At 42.2% G+C, this 14683-nt stretch overlaps 1 protein-coding gene across 3 annotated transcripts in view; it reads right to left on the reverse strand.

Moving 5' to 3' along the window:
* foxk2b (forkhead box K2b) overlaps positions 1 to 965 on the reverse strand; it is a 98693-nt gene extending 97728 nt beyond the window's left edge. For 2 of the 3 annotated variants that reach the window (XM_048555137.2, XM_048555135.2), the window contains exon 1: positions 305 to 964. In XM_048555137.2, the coding sequence (XP_048411094.1) occupies positions 305 to 831 (527 nt within the window). In that variant the 5' untranslated portion in view covers positions 832 to 964. Of the gene's footprint in view, positions 1 to 304 lie in introns of all 3 variants that reach the window. The other variant, XM_048555136.2, reaches the window with a different exon arrangement.
* Positions 966 to 14683: the final 13718 nt, after the last annotated feature.

Consider the following 14683-nt stretch of genomic DNA (forward strand, 5'->3'; position numbering starts at 1 on the left):
ATAGATGCATTTCAGATAAACGACAGTATCATTAAACAGAGGTGGATCGCAACAGGAGTGTGTGTTTCAAACGTGCAGACAGGGCACAGGGTTTCTTTCCAAACCCCCTCCCTTCCTCATACGAACCAGTAGCCACACGTGTATTACAAACGTTGTTAGAGCAGGAACATGGCAAACTGCAAGGTGGAGAATCAAGGTTAACGCTGGTGAGTTATTGATCGCTGTCTGGTGGTTGAGAGGGGGGCGATGGTGAAGGGCGACATCGCTCAGACAGATACTTTGGGTGTTTAATTTCGTTACTCACACTCTGGGGAGCTGCAGGGGCGGCGCTCCTCGCCGCTGGAAGACGCCGTCCACGAACACCCCGTTTTTGCCCAGACACCGCAGGTAGAATCCGGCGGCGACGGAGGGATCCCCGCCGCGGAAGATCTCCAGGTGGCGGCGGGAGATGAAACTCGAGTGGCCCATGTTGACGTCCACCTGGCCCTGGCTGGAGTTGCGGCCGATGGTTACGCTCCGCTTCTTCATGAGGAACTCGAAGTCGCGGCCCTCCAGGCGGGCCAGCACCTCGGAGCCGGTGATGCCGCCGCCGCCCCCCGAGTGATGGTGATGGGGGTGAGCCGGGGCCGAGGACGAAGAGGAGTCGCCGCCGCCTCCGTTCAGATCCTCCCCGGGCTCCCAGTGAACCTGGACCCGGGACGGGCTGCATGGAGCCGACTTGAGGGCCAAAAGGGCCCGGGCCCCGCAGTCGGTGCTGCTGCTACTATTATTGTTATTATTATTGATGGCATTGAGGTTCGAATCCGTCAGATCCGCGCTAGCGGCAGACATCTTATATTGTATATTTTTAATTAAAGAAAATTAACGGGGATCAATTTATTGTATTTTTTCTCGCTCCCCACAACAGCAGCAGCGGTGGTGGCGGCGGCAGCCCAGAAACGGTTGGGGAGGGGGTAAGGACAGAAAATCAACAGTAACCAAACTTGACGCCGGAAGAAACGTCAACCGGCCCGTCTGATGGACAGGTCCGCCGACAAACCGGAGCCCCGATCTGCCGCCCGACCTGATCGATGGATCGGCCGACCAATTGGAGCCCGGCGCACCTCCTCCCCGTGCAGAAGGGTGCATGCCGACTGCGCCAATGGCTGCGGTGCGCGGGGGGGGGGCGGGGACTCCGCTTCCCCAGCACGTTCGGTCGAAGCGCAAAGGGTCGGTGCTGCGGAAAGGAGAAGAGGGAGAGGTGTCCCGGACTGGATTGTAGCCCATTGGCGGAACGGATTCCGTTTTAGCTGCATTGGCGGCCGACAGGGGGGCAGATTTCAGTTCGCCACCTGTTGTTTGCGGCGTCTCGGGTACATGTTGCGGTGTAGGTGCGGCTCTCCCGCCTTTATGCCTCCCGCTGTGGACGGGTAGGAATCAGTTTTCGCGTTCGACATCATCGTGACAGTTGTGGCGCCGGAGGACATTTCAAATCCTTGAGAAGACGGAGTTGGATTGGGGCATGACTGGGGTTAGAATCTCTTCTCAACCAGCAGCACCACTCTTTCCCACTACCACCCCGCACCAATAAAAAACCCCGATTATGAGCCGGGATTGGGGTTGCGGATGAGAATTCCGGTCCGGGCTTTGCGGTCGGCATCCTTCACTTTGACGGGCCGAGGGGTCCGGGTGGTGTAAGGATAAAGCCGCTCCGCTTAATACAAGGGGATGGGGGGAAGAGGGAGGAAAATACAAACAAACTGCCTGTGCCGCCAGCTGGGAGTCGGGCTGAGCCCTGGTGCAAGTGTTTTGGGGGTGGGGAGTGGTGGTGTGTGCAGATCTGGCCCTCCCCTCCCCTCCCCCACTCTGACATGTGCTCCGCTCAGCGGCGCTGGTGGCACTGGCTGTCTGTCTCTCTCTATCTCTTTCTCTGTGACAGTGTCTGTGTCTGTCTGGCCCTGCCCCGAGGCGCACGGGGAGTGTTTGTAAACACTGAGCCTCAGCAGTAGCAGCAGTAGCAAGGGAGGGGCAGCACTCTCATACAGCCAATAGACAGCCTCATTGCATTCTCTGTCGGATGCACACCGCATGCTTAGGCGTTGGGCAGGATTTGTATTATTAAAAGAGGGAAATTAAAAACAAAACCCACCCACAAACGTCACCCGCGCCTTGCTGAATTGCAGGGAGTCCGCAGCACCAATGGGCATTCAGCTCACACTCAGCTTTGGCTATGTGTCGGGTGGTACCCCTCTTGAATTTTGAACTGCCAGGACTTACCACCCAGATAGTACTGAGGATGTACTGCACTGTCGAACGTGCCATTATTTGTATGGGATGTAAGAACGAAGTCCATCTACCAGTTCGTTTGGGAAGGCAAAAACATACAATGGCATTATGTTGGAGAAGAGCAGAAGATTTATCCCAAGTTGCCCTGGCCAATTTCTGTACTCTCATTTTATCATGCCATTAATTACATTCATAAAAGCAGAATACAGATGTTAGAGATAATGGGAACTTGCAGATGAAGGGTCTAGGCCCGAAACGTCAGCTTTTGCGCTCCTGAGATGCTGCTTGGCCTGCTGTGTTCATCCAGCCTCATTTTATTATCTAGAATACAGATGTTACTGTGCCATGCTGACACAACTAAAACAGAACTGCCATGTATTTTCAGACCCTGTTCCTTACTTTAACGGTCCCACATCCCATCGTGGATGTGCTGGGGGAGGGGCTTAGATTAGTTCACAGGTCGGCGCAACATCAAGGGCAGAAGGGCCTGTTCTGCGCTGCGTTGTTCTATGTTCTATGCTTGGTCCTGTATTTCTGGGGTGTGACTGCGCTGGACTCTCCATTGAATGATTTGAGTTGGATTGTAATCTGTGAGTTGGCTATCGGGGTAATGATCATATCGTGACTCCATGAGACACATTTGTAACTTTGGTTTCTTTAAACCTTCTAGCCTGCTTTTGTGGTCACGAGAGACCTCTCAATGTTCCAAGACAGGCTGTCTCACACACCAGGACCTCCATTTGCTTTCCTGTTTCACGGTAAAAGTGTTGCTTATTTTAGTTCATAGGAGTCTGTATTCCCACTCCTCATCACTGAATCCTTCTGTTCTCCCTTCATATAAAGTTGAAATAGAAGGACTTTTGCAATCTCAGGGAATCAAGGATATGTGGGCGAGACAGTGGAGTTGAAGGCAAATTCAGCATTAATTATCATAAATGGCAGAATGGGCTCAATGAGCATTTTTAAAAAACTTTTATTTCTTTTATTACCTTTTATTTCTAATGATCCTATGTATTTGCTCGCCCAAGAATGAGTTGAAACCACTCACCTCAAATACTGCTTCTGTATGTTCCACATGCTAACCTCTCTGTGCATCAAAAGTTATTCTGAATTCCCTGTTTCATATATAGCTGTCTATATTTAAACTAGATCAGGATGTGTGGTGAGAAAAGCAGTTACCAATGCAAGTTGTGGCCTTTCATCAGAGCAGCTTTTATGAAATTTCCAGCATCCGCAGTATTTTGTGTTTTTACTTATAGCCCATTGTTTGGGGCCATAAAACCAATGACAACGACAGCCAAACTCTGACGATGCTGGAAATCTGAAACAAAACAAAATGCTGGAGTATGGATGCCAATCAGGAACTGCAGAAAGACAAACTGAGGTAATGTTTCAAATCAATAATCTTGCAACAGAACTGAAGTGACCATCTACTGCAAACAAAAATGCTTCTTGATTGAGGACATGTAACTTTCATTTTCATTTTTTGTTTCCTCTGGCAAAATGCTGGGAACTTGGGCATAATGATCATGAATATTGAAGTGTCCCAACTTGAAACGTCAGCTTTCTTGCTCCTCTGATGCTGCCTGGCCTGCTGTGTTCCTCCCAGCTCCACATTGTGTTCAATCTGTGTTCGGTTATCTGCTACCAGCCACCAGATGGTGTGATGCAAACTTCAGTCTGCCCTGTAACTGGTTCCCATGAAGATCGTTGAAAAGTCCATGTTTGGAGACATTGCTTTAAAATGTACGGAGACATAATGGTAAAATGATCATGCCACTGTACTGGTAATCCAGAGGATTGAACTACTGCTAGAGAAATTTTCTTTATTCATTCAGGGGATGTGGCTTTGCTGGGTGGGCTCGCATTTATTGCCCACTGCTACTTGCCTTTAAGGAGACTGTAGTAAACTGCATTCTTCAACCGCTGCAGTTTATTTGATTTCAATAACCCACAATGCTGTTAGAGAGCAAATTGCAGGATTTTGACCCAGTAACATTGAAGAAGTGGTGATATATTTCCAAGTCAGGATAATTAGTAGCTTGGAGGGAAACTTGCTGGGTTGCAATGCGTCATGTGCCTTTGTCTTTCTAGATGAAGTGGTCTTGTGTTTCAAAGGAGTCACAGTGAATTTCTGCAATGTATCTTGTAGTTGCTATACATTGCTGCATTTGGCCATTGAATGTTTGAATATTTGAAGATTTATGAATGGTGTTGCACTTTATGCAATCAGCAGCTTCTGACCTTATGATAGATTATGAGAAAACAGCTGAAGATGGTCAGGCCCAGGACACAATCCTGACATTACCTGCCATTCAGGACTGAAAAGCTCAGATCTAATCCATAGATTGTAGAATCGTTTAACTCTTTCACTTGCTGCTTGTACTGTTTCACATGCGAGTAGTCCTTTGTTGCAGCTTCACCAGGTTTACACCTAATTTTGGAGAGTACTAATATAACTTCACTATTTAAGAAGGGAGGTAGACAGAAGACAGGGAATCATATTTTAGTAAATCTGATGTTGGTAATGGGGAGGATGCTAGAGTACATACCCAAAGATTTTATAGTAGAGCACTTAGGAATAAATGGTAGAGTTAGACGCAGTCAACATGAATTTCCAAAAAGAAAGTTTGACAAAAACTTCCAAAAATTTGACAAATCTGCTGGCATTTTTTTTGAAGATGTAACTATTAGAGTTGATCTGAGGGGAGCCAGTGGATGTAGTTTATCTGGACTTTCAGAAGGCTTCTGATAAAATCTCACATAAGAGATGATACGAAAAAATTAAAGCACATGGATTGGGAATTGTGCATTGAGGTGGGTAGAAAATTGGTTACAGGACGAAATAAAGAATAGGAATAAATGGATCTTTTTCTGAATGACAGACAGTGACAAATGGAGTACTGCAAGGACCCCAGATATTCACAATATATCTTAATGATTTAGATGAGACACTAAATATAATATCTTAAAATTTGCATCTGGGTGAGCTGTGAGGAAGATGCAGAAATGTTGCAGTATGATTTGGACAGGCTGAATAATTGATTGGCAAATGCATGGCAGATGCAGTATAATGTGGATAAATGTGATGTTATCTACTTTTCTCACAACAATATGAAGGCAGATCATTATTTGAATGGCTGTAAATTGAGACACTAATGTTCAACAAGACCTGGGTATCTACATGCACCAATTGCTGAAAGTAAGGGAGTAAAGGCAGTAATGAAGGCAAACTATATGTTGGCATTCATAGTGAGTGAATTTGAGTACAGGAACAAGAATATCTTGCTGCAACTATATGGGGCCTTGGTTAGACTACTCCTGGAATATTGCGTGCAGTTTTCAACTCATTGTCTGAGGAAGGATGTTCCTGCTATAGAGGGATTGCAGCAAAGGGTTACCAAATTGATTTCTGGGATGGCAGAACTGATGTATGAGGAGAAGTTGAATTGGTTAGGATTGTATTCACTGGAACTGAGAAGATTATGGGAGGGGGCTGCGAAATCTCACAGCAAACTATAAAATTCTAACAGGACTAGACTGGTTAGATGCAGAAAGGATGCATCCAGTGCTGGGGGAGCCCAGAGCCAGGCGTCGTGGTTTATGGATATGAGATAAACCTTTTAGGACTGAGATGAGGAGAAATTTCTTCACCCTGAAAAGTAGTGAGCCTGTGGAATTCACTACAGCAGAAAGTGGATGAGGTCAAAACATGTGATTTCAAGAAGTAGGTAGATAAAATTCTTCTGGCTAAAGGGATCAAAGGATATGGTGGGAGGGCAGGGTTTGGTTATTGAGCTCAATGATCAACCGTGATTATAATGAATGGTGGAGGAAGCTTGAGTGGTTGAATAGCCCACTCTGCTCTTATTTTCTGTGTTTTTATGTATGTCTGGTAGTGCTGCTGGCCTGACTTCTTGTACTCTCCATTGCACCAGGGTTGATCCCCTGTCGAGATTGTAGTGACATGGGCCACGAGGTTGCAGATTATGATAAAAGTATAATTCTGCTGCTCTTGGTGGCCCACAGATAATCAAAGCCCAGTTTCTAGAACTATTCAAAATCTATCCCATTTAATAGGCTGATAATGCCACACAGCATATTGAAGGATATCTTCAATGTGCCGTCGGGGCTTTGCCTCCCTAAGGACTGTGCGGTGTTCACTATTAACAATACTGTCATGGACAGCTGTACCAGTGGCAGGCAGATTGCTGAGGATGAGAATTAGTGTGGTTTACTTTCTTGTTGGCTCCATCACCACCTGCCTCAGACCCAGTCAAGCAGATATATCCTTTTGGACTTGACCAGCTCAATCTGTAGAGATGTTGCTGAGCCACGCTTCATAATGGATATTGAAGACCCCTAGGAATGTACATTTTTTGACCTTGGCATCAAAACTTGACTTAAATGGCCTAATCTGGGGCACTTCGTTGGCTGTAAAGAACTTCAAAATGTCAGGTGGTCATGCAAAGTTGTTTATTAATACCTATTTTTCTTAAACTGCGGAGAGGAATCCTGGAGAAAAAAAATCATTATTTCTACATTGAAATATTTTATGTGCAAAATATATTCAATATTACAAAATTGGTTAATTTGTTTTATCATTGGGGAAAGTACTGTCTGACTGCAGGCATTATCCAATTGGATAGCCAAGAGTTTGTTCATGCTGCACATATGGTGGCTGTGAGGGGATAGACAACATGGGAATGTAAGATGAGACCAGTTGGAGAGTTGAAGCCTAATGAGAAGAAAAGATTGCCAAGGTTGGTATTCTGTTCCTTTGGGACAGGAGGCTAAGGGGAGATTCAATTATATGAAAATCATAAGGAATATGGATGAAATATTAAGAGGGAACTATTTCCCTTATCAGAGAGGTCAGTTACAAGGGGGTATAGAATTAAGATATTTGAATGAGTAAATAGAATGGAATTGAAAAGTAACTTTTCAACGAGCGAACGATGGAAGTCTTAAATTCAGTGTCTGAAAGGGTAGTAGAGACAGAAACTTTAACAGCATTTAAAAATACTTGGAAAAACACGTGAAATGCCATAACCTATAGGACCATGGACTAAAAGCTACAAAGTGGGATAGCTCTTCAACTTGTATTTTCAACTTCAATTTGTATTTTGTACAAACAAAGTTGCTAACCTTTCTCAACTTCATGATTCTTTGCTGCCTTCAAAAAATGCCATGTCCTAATAATCTGAAATTTCCACAACCTTATCATCAATAATGATCATTTGTTTGATATACAGTATGCATATTTCACAGTCCTTACACCAAAGCTGTTAACACTCCCTCCTTTACCTCTGTTTGCAGGTTTTCCAACAATTATGCTTCGGCTCAAAATCTTGTCTTTCAAGATTTCTTTTTCTGTTCCTGCTTTCAAAAATTTTCTCAAAGGAGACAATTGCAACTGTCCATCAGTTGTTTCTCTCTTCCTCCTTCATCTGTCCTCTGCCCCTGTCTCTCTCTGCAGCCTGTCCTTTCATTTTCTTGATTGTAAAGTATGTTGATACGTCTTTGTGTGAATTAGGAGTTCTCCTGTTCCCCTAAACTGTGTACTTGATGTTGTAGAAGAGCACGATCAGCATGTTGCTACCAGCTTACGTGCAACTGTCACTATTGGGGAAGAAAAGACGGATCTTTGTTCAGAACCTAGCGCAACAGCGTTAATGGAATTGACGATAGCATTAGTGAATGGCTGTTGTTTGCTTATCTGCCAGTGCTTGAATATTTTGCTTGTTTCATGGTAACTAGAGTTGATGTACTATTTAATATATGTTCTAACGAGAACACCATTTCATTACTTCACCTTACTAATATTCCACTGTTTTAGATAGATGTAGCACCATAATAGTTTGATTAATTGATGTTCGATAATGTTTAGCGTTGTTTTTGTCATAGCTCGAAGTTCTCCTTCTGCTTCATTCCTTGGCTATTCCAATATCATTGATAAAGTATGGACATCACCTACTTTTCAATCTCAGGGCTAGCACTTTGCTTGAACTTTGGAATAAATTTCATTGCTCATTATTGTGCCCATCTGAATTTTAATTCCAACTCATTCTATAACTCCTTCTCCCTTTTTTGTGCAAATATATTTTGGAAATTTGACCATTTTGTACAGAGATTCTGAATCCCAATCATTTGCACAACTAGAATCAGTTAGAGTTCAAGCATCAAGTTTTGTGGTACCTCTATCACTACATGTATCGACTTCCCCACCACCTCACCTCCCTCCCAACCCGTACATACCTTTTACAGAGCAGGATTTGTTACTTTCTACCCTTTAGCTACTTCCTTAATTCATCCCCAGCTTTGCCGTGAATCCTGGCTGAAATTACTCCACAGAAGCCAGTATCCTGTCACTAACTCACCTTTTATTTACACACAGAGAGTCCTTAGCACTGACCCAGCTCCATCAGAGCCAGCTGTCAGATTGAATAGGATGTCTGAGATTCCTGTTCTTATCTGTCAAACAGAGCTCCCTGATAGGACCAGAATACAAGCCCTAGTCAGAGAACTCTAATTCTATGAGGTCCACCTGGCTACCCTCGTTACAATCACTGCATCCACAGCTTTCTGAAAGTCCCCTCTGAATTTAGAAACTTCAAGTTGTCACATTTTTTGCAAGGTCAATCAAACAACATCTTAAAGTATATTTAGACATTTTTTTCAGTCTTTGTGGCAACAGATATGATTAAGCACCTTACTGGATCATTAAGCAAAGGAAAGCTTCTTGGAGTCATGAAAACTATTCTATGTTCAAAACACCTCAAATTAATAATTATTATTTTAAAAATAAATTCAAAGGCTGGACTGGTGAACAATAAAAGCTAGTAACATATTAATAATATATGTTGTATTCCAGGACTGGAAACCTAAACACAAGTTCACCCAGGGTACTCACTTGATTTCAGGTCACTGATTATAGGATGACTTTGAAACACATAGTCATTCAAATGGTCTCTGGTCAATGTGTGTAATTTTTTGTTAAAATGCATGTTTAATATTTCTCAACTCCATAATCAAGCTAGTAATTAAAGTGTTGTTTTTTAAAAGGCGAAATTTTCCTTTGTAGAAACTTTAACAATTTATAATCACTACTTGATTGTTCAAATGGCCTTAGTGGGGCCATTAGAGCTTCTTTGTTTCCTCTCTGACTTTCCTCAATGTTCCTTCAGTCCACATCACAATGTCACTCGTCCATCCGATTTTTGTTCTTTTTCTGTTTTTACCTGCAACAACTTCTTGAATTGTTGCCAGGATAAGGCTGTCAGGTCTTTGTTTGCAATGTCTGTAATTGACAATTTTTCTCTCTGTAACTGTACCAAATAACCTTTTACTCCCGAAGCTTTACTCTTGATATAACTCACTCATTTATCTTTCTGGCCATCCAGCTGCTCCTGAGCATCCTTAACCGTGTCCATGTTTTGAAAGCTGTTGTCCTCCTCTCATCCTCTTTCTTCAGAGTCCAACTCTCATACCTCAAGTGCAACATTCCACACCAATGACTGGAGTGGATGTTCTTTTAGCTTCAAGCTGATGCTTTTGGACTTTTAGGAACTACTTAAGTGACAGATCATGCCTCTTAGATGTAACAATGGGTAGAATATTACCATTTGCAGTTAAGAGCTTTGTGGAGTAAGATTCATGGTGCATGGTTTGTCATGATTCATTTCATTTAAACTTTGCTGTTCACCTTATTAATTATGCAGCTAGGCCCTTCTGTCACCTTAGGCACAAACATGCAACAGGAGAAGTGTTCACTACTGCTGGGATATATGAACATGCACATTAGGAACAGGAGTAGGTCATTCAGACCCTCAAGCCTAATCCGCCATTCAATAAAATGGTGATATGATTATAACCTTAAGTCTATATTCCCCTCTATCCTGATAAGCTTTTACCCCCTTGCTAAACTGGAATCTAACTACCTCTGCTTTAAAAATTTTCAAAGACCTTGTTTCTACAGCCTTTTCAGAAAGAGAATTCTAAAGAGTCACAAACCTTTGAAAGGATACTTTCACCTTATCTCTATTTTAAATGGATGACCCTGATTTTTACAGACTAACTTCTAGTTCTACACACTTCCATAAGAGGAAACATCCTGTCCACATCCACTCCTCAGGACATACGAATGTAAGTGAGTGGGTTGTTAATCGGTAAGCATTCAAGACTTTTGCACTGATCAGATTGTCTGTGAACATCTGGTAAGTAGCCCAGCTGAAAGTTAGCATTGGGGTTTCATACTGGGTAATTTTCTATACTGCTGTAATTTGGCTAGAGACTCTGACTGTCACAAGCAATAACACTTTTTTTTCTGCCACTAAACCTGTGACAGTAACTCTCCAAGACTAGGAAAACGGGTCAGTTTCCGGTATGAAAGAGAGATCAAAATCTGGGTAGTTAACACCAGGTACTGAAACAAGCTTCTGGCTCTGTTAAGAAACTGCATATACAGATGACAAACTGAAGGAGTCTAAGGATAGATCCATGGGAGACTGCAGAGATAAAAGTGCAGATACAGAAAGTAAAGGCATTTCAGGTTTTTTTTAATGACTTGCACTTAACTTCCACTCAGTTGGAGTCTAAAGAAATGTTGCAGGTGGATGGCCTGAATGACTTGGGTCAAAAGCTGCAAAGAGTTTGAACTGGACAAAAAAATAATAGTACTTCATGGTCACAGTCACAGGGGATGCTATTTATATATCAATTAGGGCAATACCAGTTTTGAGACGGGGACAGATGCCTGATGGAGAGGTTCAAACATTCAAGGTGACTACACATTAAAATATTTGGTAGAGGGGACACTAATCAAATATTTCCTTACAACCAGCGCACAGTGGAGAAACAATCTGCCTTCTGATGCAATGGTTGTTAGTTAAATGACTACTGTGTTGCCATGTTCGCCTTTACTTGAGCTAATGCTTTTGTTGAAAAATTATTTTCTGTTTTCATAGATATCACTACACTTAAATTATTCAAACATGATAAAGAACGTGCTTCAGTGTTGGACTTATCAGCAGTGATTTTAGCATTAAATAAATTAGATAATTTTGGAAGGGGGTGCAGAGATTCCAGGTTTAAGAAAGTTCAAAAAAGACAGGACTGTACTTGATGGGAACAATCTGTATATAATGTCAGCTAGCCAGGGGGCCAGGGAGGAAAGTGTTTGACAAGTAGCAGAAGAGTAACACTATTTGGCAAGGATATGCCCTGGAAAGCTCAAGTTGTATTGGCAATGTACACTTCTACATGCATGTTGTAGCCTGGAGTTATGGCAGTGGCTAGAATATTCTTTCTATCACACATCTGATCAGAAATCTCTCCCATACCCATCCTTGGCATATATTCAAAGAATTTTCAAGTTGATGTTCTACCTGTTTTGCTGCATTATGAACATAGTTGCCTTGGCCATCAAGTCCTGAAGTGGAACTTGAACTTGGAACCTCTGACTCAGACAAGGAAGTTATGACTATGCTACAAGACCTCTGCACCCCCTTCCAACATTATCTAATTTATTTAATGCAATAACACTGCTGCTAAGTCTAACACTAAAGTATGTTTTTATCATGTTTGAATAATTTAAATGTTTTGATATCTGTGAAGCCAGTAAATAATGTTTCAACAAAAGCATTGGTTCAAGTAAAGGCTAGTGTGGCAACACAATAATCATTTAACTAACAGCCATTGCAGTAAGAAGGCAGAGATAATGGGAACTGCAGATGCTGGAGAATTCCAAGATAATAAAATGAGAGGCTGGATGAACACAGCAGGCCAAGCAGCATCTCAGGAGCACAAAAGCTGACGTTTCGGGCCTAGACCCTTCATCAGAGAGGGAGATGGGGAGAGGGAACTGGAATAAATAGGGAGAGAGGGGGAGGCGGGCCGAAGATGGAGAGTAAAGAAGATAGGTGGAGAGAGTATAGGTAGGGAGGGGATAGGTCAATCCAGGGAAGACAGACAGGTCAAGGAGGTGGGATGAGGTTAGTAGGTAGATGGGGGTGCGGCTTGGGGTGGGAGGAAGGGATGGGTGAGAGAAAGAACCGGTTAGGGAGGCAGAGACAGGTTGGACTGGTTTTGGGATGCAGTGGGCGGGGGGGAAGAGCTGGGCTGGTCCTTCCCCCCCCCCCCCCCCCCCCCCCCACCCACTGCATCCCAAAACCAGTCCAACCTGTCTCTGCCTCCCTAACCGGTTCTTCCTCTCACCCATCCCTTCCTCCCACCCCAAGCCGCACCCCCATCTACCTACTAACCTCATCCCACCTCCTTGACCTGTCCGTCTTCCCTGGACTGACCTATCCCCTCCCTACCTCCCCACCTATACTCTCTCCACCTATCTTCTTTACTCTCCACAGTAAGAAGGCAGATTGTTTCTCCACTGTGCACTGTTTCTACGGAAATATCTGATTGATGACACATATTAATAGCAAATATAATTGTATAGCAGCTTAAAAGTAGATTTGTATCATTGCATATTTTACATTGACACCAGAAGCTGATTGTTTGTAATGTATTATTATGAATATGGCAATTGGTTTCTTGCAAATTCAGTATATTTAGCAGGTGCATTCCTCTCGTGTATAATCTTTTGACCTGAGATATAGAGGAAAATAAAATGCAGTAGCTTAAATGTCCTCCTTATTTGCTCAGGGTGCAAAAAGCACTTCTTCCCATACCACAGTCTATTTATCTCACAGCGCCTCACATCCTGATGTGTGAGCAGGAGACTCATTGATCACGTCAAATGTTGCAATTTGCATTTTTCATGTACAAGTGGCAAAATGAGGTTCCTCAAATTGAACAGTTGCCTAATGTTTGTTCTCCTGCTGTGGCAGCTGTAAAAGCCTCAGTGTTATCTTTCCAATAGTGCTTTCAGAACTTCGAAGATACCTTCATCACTCACATTTAAGAGCTGAGCTCTTTACTCATGCTACCTGTTTTAGAATGTCCGAAACTCTTCTCACTTTAATACGTTTGGCATTTAACATGGGTCAGACAATATTCAATTTGAGTCTGTCACCACCTCACCTCTTCATCTGGTCTTAGAATTTCCTTTTTTTACTTCCTAGCAATCCCATTTCCATTGTTTGCCTTGCTATATTTTCTGTCTCTCCCAAACAGATCTCTGCTTGGCTATATTCTTTGATGTGCAGGTTCTTGATACTGCCCTATGTTACTGTACACATTCATCTCGGCACCTACACCTCATCAGTAGTCATTCACTCCATCTTGATGTGCCCCAAGTTTATGTAAGACAAGATCAGTCTCACAACTGTGTTGCTGATTTTTCCCATCGGTTTCAGTGATATTACACCATCATGTATCATTCCACTTCACTTCCAATTTTTCCAACTAGATTGAAACTGTTGCTTAATTTATTTCAAGCCTTTTACTCATTTAGTAGTCAACTGATTTCTGCATAATCAAAATGTATTTGTATGAATTTAATTCTTTTTTTAAAGAAGTGTATTGGTCCAGATATTGCTGAGATGTTAGTGGTGTATGAACAATGTATGCTTTTTCTGAATCATTATCGAAAACCAAAGCAATTCAACTGGCAGCATACATTGAGGAAAAGCCATCCAGCACTGGTACGATCCACTGACACATTTATGTGGTGCTGTGATTAACTTCAGAAAAATGGCACATCACCCCTAAACTTGCACAACATTTCCATTAATTTGCTGAAATTGTACATTAATTGGTCTTTAAATTTGGCACAAATGGTCATGACGAGCATTGACTTTAATTATGTAATAATTATTATTGACTGACAATTACTCTTGTTGAGTAATTGAACAATTGTTAAGTGTGAATTTTCACTTTTTTGAATAGCAAATTAATTATTTTAGGAACTTCTAAAACTGTCAAATTAAACACATTTTCCTACTTTTACTTTCTCTTTTTACTCTCTCTCTTAATGCAATTTTTTCCCTCTATCTTCAGTTCTGGTGTTCTATCTGATTAGATATTAAATTCATAATCATTAATCTGTTTCCATCCCAGCTGTTTTTTGTTTGCTATTCAATCCTAAAATCCCACTTTAGTTGAGAAGTTATCCAGTTGCTCTCTGTTCATCGAGGACCCTGATACTTGCTTACTGTAACCACATTGTTATCAGCTTTACTTCCAGCAAATTTGAGGTCAGAATGTTAAAAACTCAAATGCGCAATTTTATTTCTAACTTCAGGATAAATTGCATGATGCTCTGCTTCAGCAAAATCTCATCTAGTATACTTCCCTCAAGCATCTGAAATCCATTTTTTTAACAGTATGTTGTTTATGATGCAAGCAAAGCTTCTAAAGCTTAAATCTCCTCCACTTATGAAGAAACAGTTGTCAATTATTTTCACTTGCTAATATGATCAGAAATAGATAGTCAATAATTTTGCAGTATGCTAATTCAAGG

Source organism: Stegostoma tigrinum, chromosome 22 (genome assembly GCF_030684315.1).
Source record: "Stegostoma tigrinum isolate sSteTig4 chromosome 22, sSteTig4.hap1, whole genome shotgun sequence".
In the NCBI taxonomy this organism is placed as follows: domain Eukaryota; kingdom Metazoa; phylum Chordata; class Chondrichthyes; order Orectolobiformes; family Stegostomatidae; genus Stegostoma; species Stegostoma tigrinum.